The following is a 25,880-nucleotide window of genomic DNA, read 5'->3' as shown; positions in this document are numbered from 1 at the left end:
GTAGCAAACAGTGTAGGGAAATAGTTTTATAATATCTGATGTATGGAAAAATAAATTCTAGGTAACATAAAATAATGACTAAAAGATACAGTCAGACAGAATAGGTGATACATTTTGTTATAGTAACTTCTAAAGTAGACTTTTATTTAAGATCAATCACTGACAAGGTGCCACAATAACATAGCTTTCTACATATGTGTGTATTCAAAGGACATTAAGTTTTGCTCAATAATTTATCTCTTTATTTCTTTCTTTCTCTCCGTCTCATATGAAATGAAACATTCAACATATGTGACTGCATGACCTCAAGATAATAAAAACATTGAAAAAATAATCCTTGTTTATATCACCTTGATTATGTCCATATATTTATAAAAAAGTTATTTGCTTACAGTGGAGTATTTAATAAAATGTAAATGTGAGGTAATGATTTTTAATAACAAAGGAGAATTGATTTATTCCCATTAGATTATTAGTAATCCTAACACACTATAAAGACGTAGAACTTTGAATTGTTTTTCAGAAAACAAAAAGATTTGTCATTATGCATGGCACAATACCAGTCTGAGGGCAAGGACTTAGTGTGTTGGGAAAACTTTCATATTTAGTCAAATTGTATACATCTGGTAGCAAGTTCAGATTGAAGCTACGGAATCAGATGTAATTTATATGAAGACTAGTTGAATTCACATACTACTTATGAAACACTTTTACCTTAAAAAATAAGATGGAATTTCTGTAGAAGTATTTAAGATACATAGGATGGCTCTTTTTCAAATAAACAATGGTATATATCAATATAGTTCTGGTCAGGTGGTAGAAATTGACTTTTTCATTATTTCATTGTCCTAACAGGCAGTGAAGAGACTCTAGCATGGCCAATGTCACCTTAGTGACAAGATTTCTTCTTGTGGAGTTTTCTGACATCCAAGAGCTTCAGATATTATATGGTGTGCTCTTCCTACTGATTTATCTGGCTGTCCTGATGAGTAACCTTCTCATCATCACTCTCATTACCCTAGACCAGAATCTACAGACACCAATGTACTTTTTCCTGAAGAATTTGTCATTCCTGGATGTCTTCCTTGTGTCTGTCCCAATCCCCAAATTGATTGTCAACAGCCTAACATACAGCAATTCCATCTCCATTTTAGGGTGTGCCTTCCAGCTACTTTTCATGACTTCCTTCTCAGCAAGTGAGATATTTGTCCTTACTGTCATGTCCTATGACCGCTATGTAGCCATATGCTGTCCTCTGCAGTACGAAGTCATCAAGAACGCTGGTGCCTGTACACTGATGGCAGGTGTTTCCTGGGCCATTGGAGGACTCTTTGGAACTGTGTATACTGCTGGCACATTTTTCATGCCATTTTGTGGCTCCAATGTGATCCCACAGTTTTTCTGTGATGTTTCCTCATTGCTAAGTATCTCCTGTTCTGAAACACTCCTAGTGGTGTATACAAGTATTGGGATAGGTATGTGTTTAGGCATATCTTGTTTCATCTGTATTGTGATCTCCTATGCTTATATTTTCTCCACTGTACTGAAGATTCCTACCACAAAAGGTCAGTCAAAAGCTTTCTCCATATGCTTTCCCCATCTTGTTGTTTTTACTCTTTTTATTATAACTGCCTGTTTTGTTTATCTGAAAGCAACCTCAAATACACCCCTAGTTATTGACAGGTTGCTTTCTGTGGTTTACACCGTGATACCTCCAATACTCAACCCTGTAATCTACAGCCTGAGGAACAAGGACATGAAATGGGCTCTTATGAGATTGCTGCAGAAAACACTTGGTCTCACATCTTTTAATACTAACTAACATCTATCAATGATATAGTATCTTACTGATCACAATAGATTTTCTCATCAGTTACCTCATTCCTAACTTTGGAACAATTCGATAAAAGAAAACTATGTACTCACATACACCAATGTAAATAAATTCTCAACAGCCTAATTGTCTGTTTCCAGTTCAGGTAGTGGCATTATACTCAACTAACACATAAGTGTCACATGTTTCTCATGCAGCAGTCTTCAATGACAAAGAATCTCTTCATTTGTGGTATGATCTTCTAAAAGAATTGCTTGTTTCTCATGATGTTTATAATTTTTGTGATTTAATCTCATTTTCACTATTTTATTACATATTTTTAAATGAGGCACTTCAACAGGTACAGTGCCATAAAAAGCATTTGAAATACCAAAATAATATTTTCATATCACTTTTCTGAAGGATCAGACTGTCTAGTGCTGAAGCAGAACAAAAAGTAAGCAAATATAATGCAGTAGGCTATGGGCCATTCTAGAGATGTTCCTACATCTATAAACAACACTCAGGAGAGACACATAAAACAGAGACAAAATCCTGGAGAGAAATACATCTCAGCACAGTTCCCCAAGATAACTCTTGATCAACTGGGTAAATAGTATTTCCAGATAGACACCAGGCAGAGGTCTGAGTCTATAAGACATGTATGCCTGCATGTCTACCTGTCTATAATTCAGAAAGGCCCTTACTACTATTTATGGCATGATGAATGGTTCTAATGAGTGACATGAAGCTATAAAATATATTAATACTATAGCAGAAGTTTCTCACTTGGGGATGGACTCTCTTTTGACTTCTTCACTAGTGCCTCCAATATGTTTTTTTAATTAATTTGTACAAAACTACATAAAGATTCTATGTTTTATAAAAACTCTCTGAGATTTACATTGACATTGTTCCATCCTTCATTGTTTAAGGAAAATAATACAAAGGTTTCTTAGATATTTTCAATCGGATTCTTTTATTTTTAAATCATAATATAAATGTTTTATTGTCACTTGGATGAAAAGTGGTTGATATTTTAATCAACCACTTTAATCAAGTGATAGATGGTTAATATTTTTTCTCAGGCACAAATGATCTCATTTAACCATGTCCCCAAATATCCTCTGACAACTTTGGTTTTTACCATGCTAATATCATTTATAAATATATACTTATGCTTTTTCATATATGATAAAATACAATTTTTAAATATCATATACATAAGATTATCTTTAAGATTTCCCATAGAATCCATGAAAAAGTCCCCAATTATTTTTGTTCTTTACCCTTAAAGAAAGAAATATGGCAAACATAATTGGATTTGTTTGATGGGTATGTGTATCAACTGTCAGAATTACCTGGGAAAATCTGTCAAAAAAAAAAAGATTCTTAGACTGCTTGTGGTTAAATTTATATTGTAAGAAAATGGTACTGGATTAAATATTTTGAAATTGAATATTTCATGAGAAATTCCTGGAGATATTTTTATTCCCTCACTATCTATAATGTGTTTTTATTATGAGAGAAAACACTAATTGAAAAACTATTTTTTTCTTTAGAAGACTGGCAACTGTTAAATATAGGAGTGATTGAAAAGTCATCATTTTAATAATCCATATCACAAGTGATGTAATCAGTAATGGATACTAAAATCTTTAGGATAGAAGTTGTAAGGAATGACATATTCTCATGATGACAGGTAATGAGTTAGGTTGAATTTCCTGAAAGAATGTGAGAATGACATGTGCAGAAAAGGTTTTCTTATTTTTCTGTGATGCAGATCATAAAGCCCTCAGGTGAAGGGTGCCTTCTCTACTCCCCTTGGAAAGGAGCATCCATATCTCCAGAGGTAATGGGATAAGGAGAGTAATCTGACCAAATAGATCTTGAAATTATTCCCCCAGTTTATTATGCTTAGCTCTATTTCTCCTATTATATCTTTCCATGATTTTCCACTCTTCATCAGATCTAGCATAAAAACTCTCAGGTTCAATCATTTCTTTGGGCCTTGATTTCCTTATGAAAGCTCCCTTGTCATATAATACTTACATTAAATAAATTTTATAATTTTCTTTTATTGTAGGGGTCACAGTCAAGAACTGAAAGGGTATAGAATATTTTTTTTATCCCCTACAGTTTCTAGTACTTGAACAAGTATGACTGGGTCAATGAATTAGCTCTGGATCATGCAGAAGGGATTATGGGAAAATTGGCAGAAGTTGGCAGAAAGTAAGAATTTTAATCAAAGTCAGCTCTCCTGTAACTCCGTAGTGCCCAGCTGAGAGAGAAAACAAAAACAAAAACAAAAACAGAACAAAACAAAACAAAGCAAAACAAAACAAAGCTCTTCTTTATTGCTTCTTTTCCAAATTTAAAGTAGCAAGATAAAAAATGAAAACGTTTTCTTAGATTTTGACTCTGGTTAAATTGCTTTTGAGATACCCATCGATTATAGAAGAAAGCCTTTCTTTCTAGGGACAGCTATTGCATTCCTATTGCTTATTTGAGTCCCAAGAACATGGTTTGGCTTTCCACCCTCCTATGCATGCAGGTAGTTGGTTTCTATATGTTCAGGAAACCAACTGTCAGGTTGAGAACTCCCAGTCTGGCAAGAAATAAATGTGGGTTGGACCCCATCTGCAGCTAACATAGTATTGACTGTTACCAGCTATGGGGAGATTACCTAAGATTTTTTTTTTTTTTTTTTTGGCTATCTTTGGGAATGATTCAGGACCATAAGAGGGTACATATTTTGCACTCTCTTTTGAGACATTCCTTGAGTTAATGATTAAATCACAAAAGGCATATTAGCTTTGGTCTTTAATCCCTTGGTTTAAAACAAAAAAGAAAAACATTTTTAAGACTTTAATTCTTTCACAAATATTACCGCTCATTTTGGTTGAAAGCTAATAAGATTTTTGAAAGGGTATTTTTATTTTGAGAATTTTGTGGCCAGGAGCTGAAATTGGAAAGTAATTAGAAGGTGATATTCAGAATCTGGTAGGAGATATATTTTTTTTAAGGTTTCTCTGTTCTTCCAGTTTGGTCCTGTTCTACCCATGGAAATTTCTCCAATGACTCAAACCCCTATTTGGAATCCCTACTGACTGTATGCCCTGCTCTGACCATCCCCTTCTTGTTGACATGATGTTGCTGAGAATAATTTGGAATTCAATCTGCTTATTTTCTAATCTGAATCTGAAAAGAAGGTATGGATGCATTAAAATATTAAAAGATCTTATCAAAATGTCTCACCTGAGATTTCCTCCTTCCCATGACTTCCCCTTGTGTTTCCCCTTTTGCTACCTTAGAGTTTCCATTCAGTTCACTTGAATCCTTTGGCATATCCCCTATTGAGCCAATACCACCTCCATCCTTCTGTCTACTTCTACCAGATTTTTTCCAACTCTAGTTTCTACAGTCATTTGAACTTTGGGCCCCTTGCCAAGCCCTACCTCAAGGACTCTCAAGTAATTGAAACCCCCCCAAAAGCAAGTACTCAAAATTGAAATGGTAAAAGACTACTTTGAAATAAACTACATGTTTTGGTCACTAGCGTGGTCATGGAAACATCCAGACAGCCACTAGATGTCTCCTCCATCACTCACCTACACTTAAGTGCACAGTCTGCATTAGATTACATTATCAGGGCAAGGGAAGGTCTTGAAATTCTCCTCCACAAATGTTGGTAAGCAAGCATCCTTAAATTATCCCATTTTTAGAAACACAATTCAGATGAAAATTTGAGTGGAGAAAAGACAAGACCTAACTATTTTAGACAAACCAGAAATATTACTCTATTTTACAGACTCATGGCTACAGATTTAGAATAAGAGCTATAAGTTCTCTATTTATATCTTTTTGCATGTTTGTATATATTTATGTTATAAATGTTTGGTATATTTCTACCTCCATATGGTATTCATAAATGTATAGAATTTCTTTTAAAGGATGGTTTTTAAGTTTATATATTTATTTTGAGAGAGACAGAGTGTGTGCCTGAGATGGGGAAGGAATGAGAGAGAGAAGGAGGGAAAATCCCAAGCAGGCTCTGTGCTGTCAGCACAGTACTGATGCAGAGCTTGAGTAATATTCCATTATATATATATATATACATATATATATATGTATACACATATATATAATATCAAATATAATGTGTATATATATTATTTGTGTATGTTTACATTATTTGTGTATATGCATAATATATGTGTGTTTATATATATTATATATAAATATATTTGTGTATATAATATATTATGTATCATAGGTATGTACATATAGTATTTGTGTATACATACATTATTTGTGTGTGTATATATATTATTTGTATATATACATTACATATATTTTTATAGATAAATATATCACTTATTTTTTATCTATTCATCTATGGGTGGACACTTGAGTTGCTTCCATATCTTGGCTGTTTCAAATAATTCTGCAGAAAACATAGATGGTGCATATAACTTTTTGAATTAGTGTTTTCATTTTCTTTATGTAAAAATACTCAATAGTGGAATTAGTGAATTATGGTAATTGTATTTCATAATTTTTGAGGACCTTCCATATTCTTTTCTACAGTGGCTGTACCAGTTTGCATTCCCACCAACAGTGCATGAATATTAACTTTTCTCTGCATATTCACCAATACTTGTTATTTTTTGTGTCTTTCATTTTAACCATTCTCACAAGTGTAAAGTGATAACTCATTGTGGTTTTAATTCACACTTTCCCTGATGAGTGATGTTGAACATCTTTTCATGTGTCTGTTCACCATCTGTATGTCCTCTTTGGAAAATTTCTATTCAAGTTCTCTGCCCTGTTTTTAGATTGGATTATTTGTTTTGTTGTTGAGTTGTATAAGTCCTTTGTACATTTTGGATATTAAACTCTCATCAAATGTATGGTTTAAATTTTGTTCTTATATTTAGCAGATTTCCTCTTCATTTGGCAATGGTTTATTTTGTGCAGAGCTTTTTAGTTTGGTGTATTCATATTAATTTTTGCTTTTGTGTCACTTGCATTGGGAGACAAATCTACAAAGATGTCACTAAGACAAATGTCAAGGAGTTTACCACCTGTGTTTCCTTCTAGGAATATTGTGGTGTCAGGTCTTATATACAATTATGTGATCCCTTTTCAGTTAATTTCAAAGTATCAGTCTAGTTTGTTTCTTTCTCTTTTCTCTCTCTCTTTCTCTCTCTTTCTTTCTCTCTTTCTTTCTCCCTTTCTTTTTCTTTCTTTCTTTCTCTTTCTTTCTTTCTTTCTTTCTTTCTTTCTTTCTTTCTTTCTTTCTTTCTTTCTTCTTTCCAGAATGTGGCTGCTCAGTTTACTCAGCACCATTTATTGAAAAAGTATCTTTTCCCCATTATATATCCCTAGTCTTGTCTCTTTTACTGTAGATTAATTACCCATATATGTCTGGGATTATTTCTGGCCTTTTAATTCAATTCATTATCTATGTGTCTGTATGTGTACCAATATCATACATACTGCTTTTATTATTATAGCTTTGTAATAGTTTGAAATTAGGGAGTATTATACTACAAGCTTTGTTCTTTCTCAAGATAGGTTTGGCCATTTTTGTTTATTTATTTGTTTGTTTATTTATGGTTCTATACATCTTTTGGCATTATTCGTCTTACTTTTGTGAAAAATGCTGTTGGAATTTTGATAGGGATTGTGTTGAATTTGTATATTGTTTTGGATAGTATGGACATCTTAGCAATACTAATTTCTCAATCCATCAGTATTGAATATTGTTCTATTTATTTATCTCCTTAAATTTCTTTCATCAGGTCTTTCTTGGTTAAATTTACTTGTAGGTGTTTTATGTTTATTTTATGTAATTATAAATGGTGTTATTAATCTTTCTTTTTTGTTTCATCTTCTGTGTATAAATGCCACAGATTTCTATATATTAATTTTCTATTTTCCAAATTTGCTGAGTTTACTTATTAGTTCTAACGGTGTTTTTTTGTTTGTTTTGTTTTGTTTGTTTGTTTGTTTCTTTTATTTTGGCAGAGTCTTTAATATTTTCTATGCATAGTGTCCTATCATTCACAAATAGTGACAGTTTTACTTTTTTTCTGATTTGGATGGCTTTTATTACTCTTTTTTTCCCCCCTAATTGTTGTGGCTAGGACTTTCAATACTATGTTTAATAGCAGTGATGAACATGGGCATCATTGCTTTGTTTCTGTTCCTTATGAAAAAGTTTTCAGCTTTTCACTATTGACTATAATGTTAGGTGTCACTTGTTATATATGGCCTCCATTATGTTGAGTTACATTTCCTCTATTCCCACTTTGATGAGAGTTTTTTTTATTATAAACTTACAAGAAATTTGTTATAATAAAAATGGATCTTGTCAAATATTTTATGCATCTATAAAGATAATCATATTTATGTATCTTTCATTTGGTAAGGTGATGTATCACATTGATTGATTTGTAGATGTTGAACCCTTCTTGCATTCCTGGAATAAATCTCACTCGATCATGGTATATTATCCTTTCAATGTATTGTGAAATTTGATTTACTAACGTTTTGTTGAGAGTTTTTTTATTTTTTTCCATTTATATTTCTCAAAGTTTTTTTGGCCTGCAATTTGCCTGTGTGGTGTCCTTGTCTGGTTTTGGTGTCATGGTAATGTTGGTATCATAACATGTATTTGAAGTTTTCCCACCTCTTCAATTTTCTTGTAAATTTTGATAAGAATAGGTATTAAATCTTTGAATGTTTGGCAAAATTCACCAGTGAAGCTATCTGATCCTAGACATACTTTGTTTGGTGGTTTTTAATTATAATTTTAATTTCCTTACTAATAATCAATCTATTCAGAGTTTTCTATTTCCTTGGAAAACTTCATTTCCTTGGAAATGATGCACATTTCCAAAATGTATACATTTTTCCTAAATTGTCCAACGTGTTGTCATATAATTGTTCATGGTAGTTTTCTTTTTATTCTTTGCATTTCTGTTAATAGTTGTAAATTCTTTCATTTCTTAAAACAATTGTAATTGTTTTAATGTTTACTTATATTTGACAGAGAGAGAGAGAGAGAGAGAAACAGAGACAGACAGAGAGAGAGGAGGTGGAGGTGAGAGGAGGAGACAAAGAATCTGAAACAGACTCCAGGTTTTGAGCTGTCAGTGCAGAGCCTGAGGCGGGCCTTAAACCCTTGAACTGTGAGATCATGACCTGAGCCAAATTCAGAGGCTTAACTGACTAAGCCACCTAAGGCACCCTCCATTCATTTCTGATTTATTTATTTCTTTTTTTAATTTTTGTTTTTTGGTTAGTTAAGGGTTATCAATTTTGTTTGTCTTTTCACAAAACCAACTCTTATTTTTAATGATCTTTTCTATTGTGTTTTAAGTCTTTATTCCATTTATCTCTACTCTGATTTTTATATTTATTTCTACTAATTTGATGTTTTGTTTATTCAGTTTCTAGTTCTTCTAGGTGTAAAGTTGGATTGCCTGAGTCTTTTCTCCTTTCTTAAGGTAAGCCTATATTGCTAAGAACTTCTTTCTTGGAACTGCTTTTGCTGCATCTTGTACATTTTGGTACATTATATTTCTGTTTTCATTTTTCCCTAATATGTTTTAATGTTTGCTTTGATTTTTTGGATGACCCATTGGTTATTTAGTAGCATATCACTCAATCCTTACATTTTTGTGGTTTTCCCATTTTCTTCTTTAATTGTTTTTATTTTTTCAGAAAGGAACAGGGTTATTCAAGAGGACCCATTTCCTTCCTTAAATTAATTTCTAGTTTAATGCCTTTATGGTGAGAAAATTATTTTATATGATTTTAATTTTCTTGATTTTACTAGTGCCTGTTTTGTGACCCAATATATACTCTATCCTGGAGAATATGTCATGTGTACTGGAAAAGAATTTGTATTCTTCTGCTTTAGGATGGCATATTCTTCATATATTTATTAAGTCCATCTCATCTAATGTGTCTATAAAAGCTGTTGTTTCATGATTATTTTTTTTCTTAATGATTTATCCATTCATAATAGTGGGGAATGAAAGTCTCCTACTATTTTTATATTTTCAATTACTCATTTTAAGTCTTTTAATATTTGCTTTATATATTTTGGTGTCCCTATGTTGGGCGCATGGAGATTTACCAATGTTATATCTGCCTGCTGGATTAACATGTTTCTCAATATATAGTGCCAGGTTTTTTCTTGTATTCCATTTTCAGTTTTAAAATTTATATTGTCTGATATCACTATAGCCACTACAGTTTTTCTTTGTATTTTTTTTAAATTCTCATTTGAATAGAGTGCCTTTTTTCATTCTTTCACTTCCAACTTGTGTATATCCTTACTTCTAAAGTGAAACTCTGGTAAGCAGCAGGTGGATGGATTGTTTTGTTTTGTTTTGTTTTGTTTTGTTTTATTTAATCCATTCAGCCATTCTATGTCTTTAGATTTTATCCATGCAGCCATTCTATTTCTTTTGACCAGCAAATTTAGTCCATTTGCATTTAAAGTAATTATTGATATTTTAATACTTACTGTGATGTTGTTCTTGTTTTCCTGGCTGTTTTTGAAGTTTCTGTCTGTCATTTTCTTCTTTCCTCTCTTCCTTTGTGGTTTGATGACTTTCTTTAGTGTTATGCTGAGATTTATTTTTCAGTTTCATTTGTATATTTATGTTTTATTTTCCTTAGGACTATTATGAAGTTTATATAAAATATCTTATGTAAATAGTTCTGTTTTAAGTTGTTAACAACTTGATTACATGCATTTCAAAGGTTTAGTCTTTACTTCTCCTTACACATTTTAGATATTTGATGATACATTAACATCTTTTTTTTTATTTTATGCTTCCCTTAACTAATTATTGTGATTTTAATTTATTTGTCTTTTCACTTATATGCTTGCTAAATACTGATCTACTAACATTGTTATATATTTACTTTTTCTTTTCTTATTTAAAAAAATAATGTTTATTTTGGGGCGCCTGGGTGGCGCAGTTGGTTAGGCGTCCGACTTCAGCCAGGTCACGATCTCGCGGTCCGTGAGTTCGAGCCCCGCGTCGGGCTCTGGGCTGATGGCTCAGAGCCTGGAGCCTGTTTCCGATTCTGTGTCTCCCTCTCTCTCTGCCCCTCCCCCGTTCATGCTCTGTCTCTCTCTGTCCCAAAAATAAATAAACGTTGAAAAAAAAATTTAAAAAAAAATAATGTTTATTTTTGAAGGAGAGAGAGACAGAGAGTGAGTTGGGGGATGGGCAGAGAGAGAAGAAGACACAGAATCTGAAGCAGGCTCTAGGCTCTGAGCTGTCAGCACAGAACCTGATGCAGGGCTCAAACCCACAAACTGGGAGATCATGATCTGAGCCGAAGTCGGACACTCAACCAACTGAGCCACCCAGGTCCTCCTGTATTTACTTTTTCAAGTGAGTTTGTTTTTCCTGTCTTTCATGTTTCCTTACATTAATTAGTGCCATTTTTTTTTTCTCCTTAATGAAGTTACCTTAACATTTCTTGTGAGTCCAATATAGTCGTGATAAACTCCTTTAGCTTTTGCTTATCTGGAAAGTTCTTGGTTAAAGTTTTATTTCTTTTTCTGTTTTGTTTTGTTTTTTCCATAACACTTTGAATAGGTCATGTGTCTCACTTCAGCCTTCAGTTTCTGCAGAAAAACTTCTGAGAGGCTCATGTGGTTTCCCATGTATGTAAGGTCTTTTGTTTTGTTTTGTTTTGTTTTTTTCCCATGATGCTTTTAGGATTCTCTCTTTATTCTAAAATGTTACCATTTTAATTATAATGTATTTTGATGTGGATCTCTTTGAGTTTATCTTATTTGGATTTCTCTGGGTTTACTGGACTTGGATGTCTAATTCCTTCCTGAGATTAGACAAGTTTTCTGCTATCATTTCTTCAATTTTGTTTTCCTGTTCCTTTCTATTTCCCTTTGTTTACTGGCATCTCTGTAATTTTATTCTCCTTGATGTTATCCCAGTTGTCCCTTAAGGCATTTTTACTTACACCTCGTGTTTGTTTGTTGGTTTATTTGTTTGTTTTCTGCTGTGTCCAGGTTTCATTGTTTTGTCTTCCAGTTCACTGATTTGATATACTATTTTATCCAGTTTGCTGTTAGACCATTGTGGTGTATTTTTCATTTCAGTTATAACTTCTGTTTGGTATTTTCTTACATTTTCTATCTCCTTAACTATCTTCTAACTATGTTTATTTACATGTGCTATGGCACATGAAGGAGTGGGGCTGGTTACTAGCCCAATGGTGAGGCATGGTTGTTTCAGGGTGTTGGTGGATAGGGCACTCTGCCTACTGTAACAAGCAAGAAATAAGGAGAGTTATAAAACGGTATGGGCCTATGCTTATATTAGTGATGTAACCTGAGATTAATATATATATATATATATATATACATACATATATATATGTGTATATATATGTATGTATATATATATATATATATGGCCTATGCTTTTATTAGTGATGTAACCTGAGATTTTATATATATATATATATATATATATATATATATATATATATGGCTCCTGCCAGTATCACAGGTCCCCAGGAGAGTCTTTGCTATTTTTTGCTTCTCTGGCAGACTTCTTGAGCTTAGTAAATGGATCTCCTTTATCTTTGGTCTATATACGTTTCAATAGTAAATGGATCTCCTTTATCTTTGGTCTATATACTTTTAAAATGTGTGTTTTTCTGGATTCTAGGTTGAGTGAGCCTATATTTAAGCCCTTTAAAAGTGGGTTTTCCAGTACTTCCGGATTTATAATCTTCCTTTATAGTAATCCCGATATATTTTCACAGCCCAGTGTTTTAGGGGCTCATCAATGTTGCGCAGTATCAAAAGGTTGGTGTGCTTGATGGCAAGATTTAATCTTTCACTCCTTAGGGGAACATTCTGTACATTTTATGCATCCTTAATTGTGAATTGCCATACCTAAGGTATGTTTTTCTTAATGGGGTGTCTGTGTATTTGCCTCCTTTTCATTTCAATGTTGTCCAATTATATGTTGTTTTGAAGCATCTATTTATCTAGTTTTTAGTCTCTTTCATTCCATATATAGTTATAGATTCATTGTGTCCTTGGCAGGAAGTGAATTCTGGATCTTACAAAAATGCAATGTTGAACCCAACTACATAATTATTAATAACAAGTCAATTAGATTGATGTAATAGAGATTATTGTTTATAAAATAAGTTTTTAATAATATTTTGAAATTTTATGTACTTAAAAATAGTTTCAATAATTTTTTTTTATTTACTTGTAAGTTAGTTAACATATAGTGTAATAACAATTTCAGGAATAGATTTTAGTGAATCATCATTTACATTTAGCACCCAGTGCTCATCCCAACAGGGGCCTTCCTTAATGCCCATCACCCATTTAGCCTATCTTCCCACACAGCACCCCTCAGTTTTTTCTCTATACTTAAGGGTCTCTTATGGTTTCTCTCCCTCTCTGTTTTTATCTTATTTTTGCTTCTCTTCCTCAATGTTCATCTATTTAGTTTCTTTTATTTATTTTTTTTAAGGTTTATTTAATTTGAGAAAGAGAGAGGGCACTAGTGGGGGAGACGCAAGAGAGAGGGAAACACAGATTATGAGCAGGTTACAGGCTCTGAGCTGTCAACACAGAACCCAATGCAAGGGTCAAAGTCACAAATGGTGAGACCTGAGCCAAAGTTGGACACTTAACTGATTGAGCCACCCAGGTGCCCCTCATCTGTTTTGTTTCTTAACTTTCACATATGAGTAAAATAATATGATAGTTGTCTTTCTCTGTCTTATTTTGCTTAGCATAATACTCTCTAATTTCATCCATGTTTCAGCAAATGGCAAGATTTTATTATTTTTGATTGCTGAATGATATTCCATTGTAAAGATGATGTCATATGTACACTAGATCTTCTTTATCCATTCATCAGTTCATGGACATTTGCACTCTTTATATACTGTGGCTATTGTCGAAAGTGCTGCTATAAACACTGGGGTACATGTGACCCTCGAATCAGCATTTTTGTATCCTTTGGATAAATGCCTATTAGTGCAATTGCTGAATCATGGGGTAGTTCTATTTTTTTTTTTTTTCATTTTTGGAGGAACATCCATTCTGTTTTCCAGAGTGCCTGTACCAATTAGCATTCCCACCAGCAATACAAAAGGGTTCCCCTTTCTCCACATCCTCACTAACATCTGTTTTTGACTGAGTTGTTAATGTTAGCCATTCTGACAGCTGTGGGTTGATATCTCATTGTGGGTTTTGATTTGTATTTCCCTGATGAGGAGTGATGTTGAGCATCTTTTCATGTGTCTGTTAGCCATCTGGTTGTCTTTTTTTGCAAAAGTGTTCATTCATGTATTTTGCCCATTTCTTCACTGGATTATTTGGTTTTAGGATGTTGAGTTTGATAAGTTCTTTATAGATTTTGGATACTAACCGTCTATCCGGTGTGTGATTTGTAAATATCTTCTCCCATTCCATCAGTTGCTTTTTAGTTTTGCTGATTGTTTCCTTTACTTTGCATAATCATTTTATCTTGATGAGGTCCCAATAGTTAATTTTTGCTTTTGTCTCCTTTGCCTCTGGAGACATGTCTGGTAAGAAGTTGCTACAGCCAAGGTACAAGAGGTTGTTGCCTTTTTCTCTTCTAGGATTTTGATGGCTCCCTGTATTACGTTTAGACCTTTCATCCATTTTTATTTTTGTGTATGGTGAGAGAGTAGTCAAGGCTCATACTTCTGCATGTTGCTGTCCAGTTTTTCCAGCACCATTTCCTGAGGTGACTGTCTTTTTTTCCATTGGATGTTCTTTCCTGTTTTGTCAATAAGTAGTTGGCCATACATTTGTGGGTCCAATTCTGTGTTTTCTATTCTATTCCATTGAGCTATATGCCTGTTTTTGTGCCAGTACCATACTGTCTTGATGATTACAGCTTTGTAATACAGCTTGAAGTCAAGAATTGTGATGCCTCTAGATTTGGTTTTCTTTTTCAACCTTAGTTTGGCTACTCAGGGTATTTTCTGGTAACATACATATTTTAGAATTGTGTGGTCTATATCTGTGAAGAATGCTAGTGTTATTTTGATTAGGATTGCATTGAATGTGTAGATTGGTTTGGCTGGTATTGACATTTTAACAATATTTGTTCTTCCAATCCATGACCATGGAATGTTTTTTGATTTGTGTCTTCTTTAACTTTTTTCATTAGTCTTATATAGTTTTCAGTGTACACATTTTTCTCCTCTTTGGTTAAGTTTATTTCTAGGCATTTTATTTTGGGGGGTAGGGGGCAATTGTAAATGGGATCGATTCTTTGATGTCTCTTTCTGCTACTTCATTATTGGTATATAGAAATGCACCATTGTACATTGATTTTATATCTGTAACTTTGATGAATTCATGTATCAGTTCTAGCAGTTTTTGGTGATGTCTTTTAGGTTTTCACATAGAGTATTATGTTGTCTGTGAAGAATGAACGTTTGACTTCCTCCCTGAAGATTCAGATGGCTTTTATTTATTTTTGTTTCTTGATTGCTGAGGCTAAGACTTCAAACACTATGTTGGATAACACTGGTGATAGTGGACATCCTTGTTGTGCTACTGACCTTAGGGGGAAAGCTCTCAGTTTTTCCCCATTGAGGATGATATTATTTGTGTGTCTTTTGTATATGGCCTCTTCAACCACAATCAAGCAGAACACATTAATTACATAAAAAATGAATGAACTGGGGAAATGCAAGATGGCAGAGTAAGAAGATCTTAAGCTTATCTCATTCCATACTTAGAGCTAGATATCAATCATATCCAAGGAAATAACCAGAAAGTGATCTAAAGACTAGCAGAACAAACTACATGATAAATGTAGAAAAGAAGCTGCATCTGAAAGGCTAGGAAGGACAGAAACAGTGGTCAGGAGCTGTCCACAGAAGGGAGGAAGCTCTTGTCATGGAGAGGGAAAAGCACCAAGGAGCCCATAGAGGGAAAACAAATCCCTGTAACATCTGGCTTTTAAAACCACAGGGACTGAATCCTATAAGTTTGTATAACCAATGGAGCTTAGAGCCTGGAGTTTTAAAAAGCTGACAGCACTGGGTGAACCAGAAGCATGACTGAGTCCCCATCCTTAGAAAGACAACAACCCAAGGAGAGGCAACATACAAGCAACACCTTGCACAATGAGAGGAAAATCTGTTTATACTGATTTCAGAGCATGTTGGGAGACTTCATGGAGACTAAAGGAGCTGGCAAGGACAATTTACCTCCCCTATCCACTGCATAAACACATAGCCACCTGTAGGAGACAGCACTACACAGACACTATGTAACTTGCTAGCAATGAGCTCACCCAGGTGCTCTTCTGAGGATATACCCTCTCCAAACATGCTGTCCTTGGTCCTGGGCTCCATGAAAATTTTGTTAACTCTACATATACCTCCACCCAGCTTCTGTGTGCACACACTATGCCCCCACAGCCACTACAGTTTGGGGGCTCTGGCCTAGGGCTAGCATCTCAATGCAAATCTTGATAATGCCATGCATGTTCCCTGCCCTGCTGATACCCTCACAGACACACCATGCCACTGGTCACCAACACTGCCACCATGTTCTATGACCCTGCCACCACCAGGCTGTGGGCTTCTGGACTAGGACAAGTGGTTCAGTGAAAGTTTTGCTAAAACCACCACCACACTTCTGAGCACTTCTGCTGTCATTTCCCATTAAAACTTGCCTGCCTGGATCTCAGTAATGTCAGAGAGAGCAAGCACAGCTTACAACAGGCAAAGACTCAGTGCAGATGTCTGGAATGAAAGAAAAAGTGACTCAGACACAATAACAAGATACAAGCAACATACATACAAGACCCACCTGAAGTTTCAGTTCCTGCTGAACAGGGGACCCTGCACTGCATGGCAATACAGAACCTGTTATTAATAAAACCACTACTTTTAAGAGCAGAAAACATGATTTTCCTAACCCACAGATATACACAGAGAGAGGTAGAGAACATGAGTAGACAAAGAATGTGTCCCAAATGAAAGAACAGTATAAAATTACAGTAGGACATCTAAGGGAAAGGGAAAGAAGTAATATGCTTGATAACAAATTTTAAAGTAATGATCATAAAGATAATCACTATACTTCAGAAAAGGGTAGAGGACCCCAGTGATACCCTTAGAAAAAGAAATAAGAAATAACATATCAGATATGAAGAACTCAAAAAATAAAATAAAATATATAATTGATTAAATAAATGGTAGCATTCAGGAAATAGAGGAACATATCAATGACCTAGGCGATGGTGTAATTTAAAGGAATCAAGCTGAACTGATTAGAGAAAAGCAAATACTGCATAATGAGAGTAGACTTAGAGAACTACATGATTACATCAAGCATAATAACATTCACATTAACACCCAGAAAGAGAAAAGAGGAGGGGGGGCAGAAAATGTATTTGAATAGATAATAGCTGAAAACTTCTTGAATCTGGGGAGGTAAACAGAGACCCAAATACAAGAGGCACAGAGATTCCCCAACAAATTCAACCTAAACAAGTCACATATAATTAGACACACACACACACACACACACACACACACACACACATATATATATAATTAGACACATAATTAAAATGGAAAACATAGTCATAAAGTAAGAGTATTAAAATTTACAAATTTACAAGAGATAAGAAGACAGTTATATACAAAGGAAACACCATAAAGTTATCAGTGGATTTTTCAGAAGAAAATTTGCAGGCCAGAGGAAGTGGCATGCTATATTCAAAGTGCTGAAAGGGAAAAATCTCACTAAGAAATACTTTATCCAGGAAAGATAACATTGGGAATGGAAGAAAAGATAGTTTCTCAGAAGAACAAAAACTAAATAAGTTTATGACCATCAATCTAGCCCTAAAAGAAATATTAAAGAAGACATCTTGAATGGAAAGGAAAGACCATAAACTAGAGTAGGAAAATAAGAAATTCTGTAAAAATCAAGCAGTTAAGGGATTCACAAAATAAAAGGATATAAAATATCCTAGAATGTGGAGAGTAGAGAAGTAAAGAATGGGTTCAAACTTAAGTGGTCATCAACATAATATAGACTACTACATATAGAAGATGTTATATGCAAACCTAATGATAACCATGATTGAAAAATGAGAAATAGATATGCAAAGAAAAAAGAGAAGGGAACCCAATTATGTCACTAGAGAAATCCAGCAAACCACGAAAAAGAGCACAAGAAAAAAAAAATCAGATAAAAGCTATAGAAACAACCACAAAACAGCAACAAAATGGAAAAAAAAATACCTATCAATAATTACTTTGAATATAAATGGATTAAATGCTCCAATAAAAAGACATAGGGCTATGGAATGGATGAAGACACAAAACCCATCTATAACCTACCTATAAGAGACTCATTTCAAACCTACCAAATGCAGATTCAAAGTGAGGGTATGGGACACCTGGATGACTCAGTCAGTGGAGCATTCGGCTCTTGATCTCAAGATTATGAGTTCAAGGTCCACCTTGGTTGCAGAGATTACTTAAAAATAATGTCTTAAAAAAGTGGGGATAGAGAAAAAATTGAGGGGATAGAGAAACATTTATCACACAAATGGTTGTCAAAATAAAGATGGAGTAGCAATACTTATATGGAACAAAATAAACTTTAAAATGAAGTCTGTAACAAACATAAAAAAAGGAAACTATAAAATCATAAAGGGACAATCCAAAGAGAGGATATAAAAATTGTAAATATTTATGCACTCAACATGGAGGCACCCAAGTGCATAAAACAATTAAAAAATAACATAAAAAAATTCCATCCAGCAAAACTATCATTTAGAATAGTAGGAGAATTAAAGACTTTCTTACAAGCAAAACCTAAAGGAATTCATGACCACTAAACTAAACAGCCCTAGAAAAATATTTAATATTTAATATTCTTTGAGTGGACAGGAAAATATTGTAAGTGAGAATATGAAGGTAAAAAACAAAAAAACAATAAAAAACTAAAAAGGATTAAAAAATAGGATTCAAAGAATTCAAAGGATTCAAAAGGATTCAAAAAAATAGAAGTTTATAAAATATGATATCAAATAACTGATTGTGGAGGGAGAGGAGTAAAGAATGAGTTTAAAATTAAGTGATCCCGGGGCATTCGGGTGACTCAGTCAGTTAGGCTTCCAACTCTTGATTTCATGATCTCACAGTTGTAAGATCAAGAACTGTGTTGGGCTCTCCAATGGGCGGGGAGCCTGCTTAAGATTCTCTCTCTCCCTCACCCATTGCCCCTCCCCTGCTCATGCACGTGCACTCTATTTCTCTATGTCTCAAAAAATACATAAATAAATGTTAAAATTAGGTAATCCTCAGCTTAATATAGATTGTTAAATGCGGAAGATGTTATATATATAAACCAAATGATAACCACAAATCCATAACTCAAGAATGAATATGCAGAAAATAAGTAGTAAGGCAGCTCATGAGGTTATACAATAGACTTAATAGAACATAGAGAAGAAAATTGACCAATACATAGAGAGCTTTCAGACCTGGTCTGAGCCCAATAAAGTTGACTGTTTATTTAAAAAAAAAAAAAAAAAAGGTAAGGCATGCAGTATATCAATAATGAAAACAAGCAAACCAAGACAGAGAGAAAGAGAAGAAAATATAAGAGAAAAACTCCAAAAGTAACGACAAAATCAGTAACAAAATGGCAATAAATACATATCTATAAAAAATTAAGTTTATTTATGAGAAAGAGACACAGAGAGAGAGAGAGAGAGAGCACAAGTGGGGGAGGGGTAGAGAGAGAGGGAGACACAGAATATGAAGTAGGCTCCAGGCTCTGAGCTGTCACCACAGGCCCAACATGGGGCTTGAACTCACAACCATAAGATCATGACCTGAGCTGAAGTTGGATGCTTAATGGACTGAGCCACCTAGGCACCGAATACATATCTATCAATAATCACTTTGAATGCAAATGAACTAAATCCTCCAATCAAATGACAGACGGTGACAGAGTGAATTAAAAAAAAAAAAAGTCCATCCATATCCTGTCTAAAAAAGAGTCATTTCAGAACTGAAAACATCTGCAGATTGATAGCATGGGGATGGACATTCATTATGCGAATGGACATCAAAAGAAAGGCAGAGTAAAAGTTCTTGTTTCAAACAAATAGGCATTAAATCAGGGACAGTAGCAAGACACAAAGAAGGACACTATACAATCATTAGGGGACAATCCAGCAAGAACATATAACAATTATAAATATTATGTGCCCAAGAAGGGAGCTTACAAATATATAAAATAGTTAACAAATATAAACGAACTAATCAATGGTATTAAAATAATACCAGAGAACTTCAATACCACACTTACATCAATAGATTGAGCATCCAATCAGAAAATCAAGAAAGAAACAGTGGTTTTGAAGGACTCACTGGACCAGATAGATTTAACATATATATTCAGAACATTTCATCTTAAAAGAGCAGAATACACATATTTTCAAGGGCACATAGAACATTCTATAAAATAGATCACATACTAGCCCACAAAAAAAGCCTCAACACATTAAAAAAGATTGAAATAATACTCATGCATCTTTTCTGATCACATTACTATAAAACAAGAAATCAAGCAGATGAATAAAATCTGTAAAGACTACAACTAAATGGAGGTTAAATAAAATGCTACTAAATATTGAGTGGGTCAACCGTGAAATCAAAGTAGAAATCAAAATCACATGGATACTAATGAAAATAAAAACACAATAGTCAAAAACTTTGAGATGAAGCAAAAACATTTCTAAGAGGGAAGTTTATAGCAATACAGGCCTCAAAAAGCATAAAAATCTCAAATAAACAGCTAACCTTCACCTAAAAGAGATAGACAAATAACAACAAAGCCCAAACACAGAATAAGGAAGGGAAAAATCAAGATTAGAGCAGAAATAAATGACATATAAACAAACAAACAAAAACAATAGAACAGATAATGAGACCAGGAGATGGTTCTTTGAAATACATCTATAAAATTGATAAACCTCTAACCAGCCTCGTCAAAAACAGAAAAGAAAGCATTCAAATAAACAAAATCACAACTGAAAATGGAAAAATAGCAACACCACCACAAAAATACTAACAATTGTAAAAGTGTATTATGAAAACTGACATGCTAACAAATTGGGCAATTTAGAATAAGTGGTTTAATTCCTAGAAACAGATAACTTACTAAAACTAAAACAGTAAGAAATAGAAAATCTGAACAGATCAATTCCAGCACGGAGATTAAATCAGTAATCAAAAAAAAAAAAAAAATCCAAAAACAGAAGTCCAGGACCAGAAAGTTTCACAAGTGAATTCTACCAAACATTTAAGAGGTACTACCTATTCTCAAACTGTTCCAAATAAATAGAAGAAGAAAACCTTCCAAATTCATTCCATGGCACTCCTATCACTCTGATACCAAAACTAAATAAAGACACCACAAAAAAAGAACTAAAGAACAATATATCTGGTGAATACAGAGGCAAAAGTACTCAACAAAATGCTAGCAAACTGAATTCAATAATTCATTTTAAAATAATCATTTAACAAGATCAAGTGGGATTTAATTCCAAGGTGCCTGGGAATCTCGGTTGAGCATCCAACTCTTGATTTTGGCTCTGGTCATGATCTCACAGTTCATAGCTTCAAGTGCCACATCATGCTGTGAGCTGACAGTGCAGAGCCTGATTGAGATTCTCTTTATTCCTCTTTCTCTACTCCTCCTTTGCTCATATGCTGTCTCTCTTGCTCTGTCTCTCTCTGTCTCTCAAAATAAATAAACTTTAAAAAGGAAATATATATATATATATATATACACATTTATATAATGAATAAAATGAAATCAGCAATAAAAAAGTGAAATCTTGCCATGTGCAAAGACATGGATGGAGTTAGAGATTCTTATGCTAAGTGAAATAGGTTAGAGTAAGACAAATACCATATAATTTCACTCATATGTGGAATTTAAGAACAAAACAAATGAACATAGTGAAGAAAAAAGAACAGAGAGGAAACAGGAGACAGTCTCTTAATTACAGAAAACAAACTGAAGGTGACCAAAAGGGAGGTAGGTTGGGGGATTGGTTAAATAGGTGATGGTGATGAAGGAGTGAACTTATGCTAAGCACTTCGTGATGTACAGAATTTTTTTTTTAATTTTTTTTTCAACGTTTATTTATTTTTGGGACAGAGAGAGACAGAGCATGAACGGGGGAGGGGCAGAGAGAGAAGGAGACAGAATCGGAAACAGGCTCTAGGCTCTGAGCCATCAGCCCAGAGCCCGAAGCGGGGCTCGAACTCACGGACCGCGAGATCGTGACCTGGCTGAAGTCGGACGCTTAACCGACTGCGCCACCCAGGCACCCCAATGATGTACAGAATTATTAAATCACTTTGCTTTACCCTTGAAACTAACACTGTATGTTAATTAAACTATAATTAAATTTTTAAAAAATTAAAAGATAAAAATAAAGATTTTCAGAAATAGTTAGAATCATTGAATATTTGCATTTTCTAAGAACTCAGAAAAACAAAATAAAACAAAAACCCTCACATTAATATTTGTAAACCCAAGGAAATATCTCTTTTACTCCATCCAAGATCTTTATTAAATTATAAAGTTACTTAAATCAAACGCTTGAAAATATTTTGAAACCTCCATTTAGAAAGTTCTTTTCTTCTTGAAGTAGCCCTAAGTACTCAAGAGAGCGTAAAATTATCGCCTTTTCCCAGAAGATTCACACACACATAACTAATTACTTAATAGCAAATTGTTTTCAGTATGGAGATCACTAAGAGAGAGATTGAGATGGAGAAAATGTAAAGTACCAAAAGTAAAATTTAATGTAGCTAAGACAGGAGTGGATCAGAAGGAAAGGAAAAACAAAAGAAAACAAAACAAAATAAAAAACAGAGAAGGACTAAGTTTCAAAGGCTATGGAAGATTATCTAATTAAACAATACTGAGTATTAAGAGAATGTTGTATAAAATGATGAGGTAACCAAATTTTTTTTTTAATTTTTTTTTCAACGTTTATTTATTTTTGGGACAGAGAGAGACAGAGCATAAACGGGGGAGGGGCAGAGAGAGAGGGAGACACAGAATCAGAAACAGGCTCCAGGCTCTGAGCCATCATCCCAGAGCCTGACGCGGGGCTCGAACTCACGGACCGCGAGATCGCTGACCTGGCTGAAGTCGGACGCTTAACCGACTGCGCCACCCAGGCGCCCCATGAGGTAACTAAATTTTTTAAAAAAGAAAGAAAGATTACAATAGAAACACAGTATTTTTTAATTAATAATATCACGGCATAAGAAAGAAAGAAAGAAAGAAAGAAAGAAAGAAAGAAAGAAAGAAAGAAAAGAAAGAAAAGAAGAGAAAAGAAAAGAAAAGAAAAAAGAAAAGGAAAGGAAAGGAAAGGAAAGGAAAGAAAAGAAAAGAAAAGAAAAGAAAAGAAAAGAAAAGAAAAGAAAAGAAAAGAAAAATCAGGGAAAGGATAAAGTCCAAAAACAATTTATAGAGTTTATATATACACCGGAAAGAATTACAACTGGGTAAGTGAACAGGATTATTACTTGCTTCCTGTGTTCTATTCAATAATTGATCAATGAATGGGTAAATAAATGAATGGGTTATCACAAATTGGTTCTGTAACATACAGCCATCACAGCATTTAATTCCTGAAATTTCTTATGGTTCAGAAATAATATAAATGTGTTATTTTTACTAAAATATTTCATGTATAAAAGCAACTGTTTTTATGTATTCAAAATCATTTTTCAAATGTAACAAATTAAAATTACTTATTAAACTCTCACTAAATTGTCAAAACCGAGGACTCTCATAAAAAAGAATGATCATTGTTAGTTAATTTGAAAAATCAAAAGGCCATTTACTTAAAACCAGTAAATCAAACTATTCATCTAAGTTTTTAAAAACTTTGCCACATGCCAAAAGTCCCGTAGATTTTCCATCTTAGAATTAATAGTAAAAGTACTCAAACATAGAGCAATATATACAAATGTGGGGCATAATCATCACATACTTCAAATAAATATTATTAGTTCATGATATCTGAGAAATTCAGCAATATAATTGGAAGCCAAACCTGAAATTATCATTTCATAGTATGGAAATAGATATTCTATTTATTGTTTAATATATAGTCATAACAATTGCTTTTTAAATTTTGAAAATGAAAAATAATTATTTTATTCACATTATTTAATTTAATATAGAATCATTTCATGCTAATATATTTTAGAAATGGTTGACCATTTGAATATAAATTAAAATATAATTTATTTGAACTTGTCAATCAGACTCAATAGAGACCCATTTAAAAAGTGTCTCTGAAAGCAGCAGCTGCAATGTGCTATGGCTCTGGCATTGAACTTACAGAACTGATACTCACAGCTCCATGTGGGGTAATTTCTCTCGCTTCTGTGTGCTTCAGTTTTCTCATTTTTAAAACTAGTAGAATGATGATAAAACCAAAGTAATAGGATTTACAATGATCGTGTTATGCTAGTGACTTCCAAGTAAGCATTCACTATATGTTGGCTACTGTTAACTATTATTGTAAGTTTACATTTAAATGGCAGCTTCTTGACTACATTTTTAGGGAACAATTAAACAATACCAAAGACATTAACAATGGTCATAAGTACTTTGAGGTAGAAAAGTTATTGCATATATATTGGCTATGAATGATACAGATGTTGGGTATAATAGCTTTAAGAAATTTGTGAAAGCCATTATTTAGCATTTTTTGCTGGTGAGCTTCTTCTTCTTCTTTAATGTTCATTTATTTTTGAGAGAGAGAGAGAGAGAGAGAGAGAGAAGGCATGAACAGGCAGGGGGCAGAGGCAGAGAGGGAGATGCAGAATCCGAAGCAGGCTCCAGGCTCTGAACTGTCACCACAGAGCCCACCGCTGGGCTCAAACTCCAGAACAGTGAAATCATGACCCAAGTCGAAGTCAGATGCTCCACCGAGTGAGCCACCCAGGTGCCTCTGATGAGCTTCTTTCCTTTGTATTTCTTATTGTCCTGTCTCATCTCACAATATCTAAATTAAGATATATTTTTTTATTTATTAGGATAATTAATTAATAATCGAGATCCTTTACTACCCAACCAACCAGGGGAGAGTCATGTCATCACCCTTTTCTTTATACTATTTATTTTAAAAAATCATAAGGATGTTAGACCCTTCCTCCTCAGATTAGGGTCCTCATCCAATGGTGCCTTCTGTTAATTCGTGTGCAATGCAGAATCACAGGGCCCACCACAGATGACTGAATTATAATCTATATTTTCACATCAGCCTCAAGTGATTCACATGTCCATTAGAATTTGGGATCACTGTTCTAGATGACTTTGAAGTTGCATTCTGCCAAAAATGTGGTATATCTACCATAGGGGCCTATTTACTTTGTAGACTCATTTGTAGTATAAATATGTTATTGATGTTAGATATATGTAATGAATATGCTGATAACTATAGAGATAGTATTTCTTTTGGAGAGTATAAAAATGTGACACATGAAAATGGAGACAGAGGACATTCTTTCATAACAAAATGCAAAGAGTCCACTTAGACTGCTTTCAAAATCTGCTTCTCAAGTTAGATTTTAGTTACCACCATGTTTGACAATAAGAGCTCCCAATTGACCTTCTAATTTATAGATTCTGTCCTCAAAAAGAAGCATTCAGAAATAGATTACAAGAATTATTTTTATAGCCTTTTATTTCATGGTAACATAAGTGGAAAATTATGGTCTTAATGACAAAGAGAAGCATATTTTGCATACCTGAAATTAAAAAAAAATGGACTTATCAATGTTAGTTACTGCATAGTAAAAATAATCACCATCATCAATATTTTTTCTGTCATTCAGTTATTCTTTTTTTAATGTTTATTTATTTATTTATTTATTTTGAGAGAGACAGAGAGCCTGAAAGCACGCATGAATG

At 33.7% G+C, this 25,880-nt stretch overlaps 1 protein-coding gene across 1 annotated transcript; it reads left to right on the top strand.

The window, feature by feature from the left end:
• The first annotated feature begins 874 nt into the window (after nucleotides 1-874).
• Nucleotides 875-1,822, top strand: OR14A2 (olfactory receptor family 14 subfamily A member 2). The gene has a single exon (XM_040454395.1). The coding sequence runs from the start codon at nucleotides 875-877 to the stop codon at nucleotides 1,820-1,822; it is 948 nt and encodes a 315-aa protein (XP_040310329.1).
• Nucleotides 1,823-25,880: the final 24,058 nt, after the last annotated feature.

This window comes from Herpailurus yagouaroundi, unplaced genomic scaffold, assembly GCF_014898765.1.
Source record: "Herpailurus yagouaroundi ecotype Mexico unplaced genomic scaffold, PumYag 212, whole genome shotgun sequence".
Taxonomy (NCBI): domain Eukaryota; kingdom Metazoa; phylum Chordata; class Mammalia; order Carnivora; family Felidae; genus Herpailurus; species Herpailurus yagouaroundi.
This window is presented reverse-complemented; position numbering and strand designations above follow the sequence as displayed.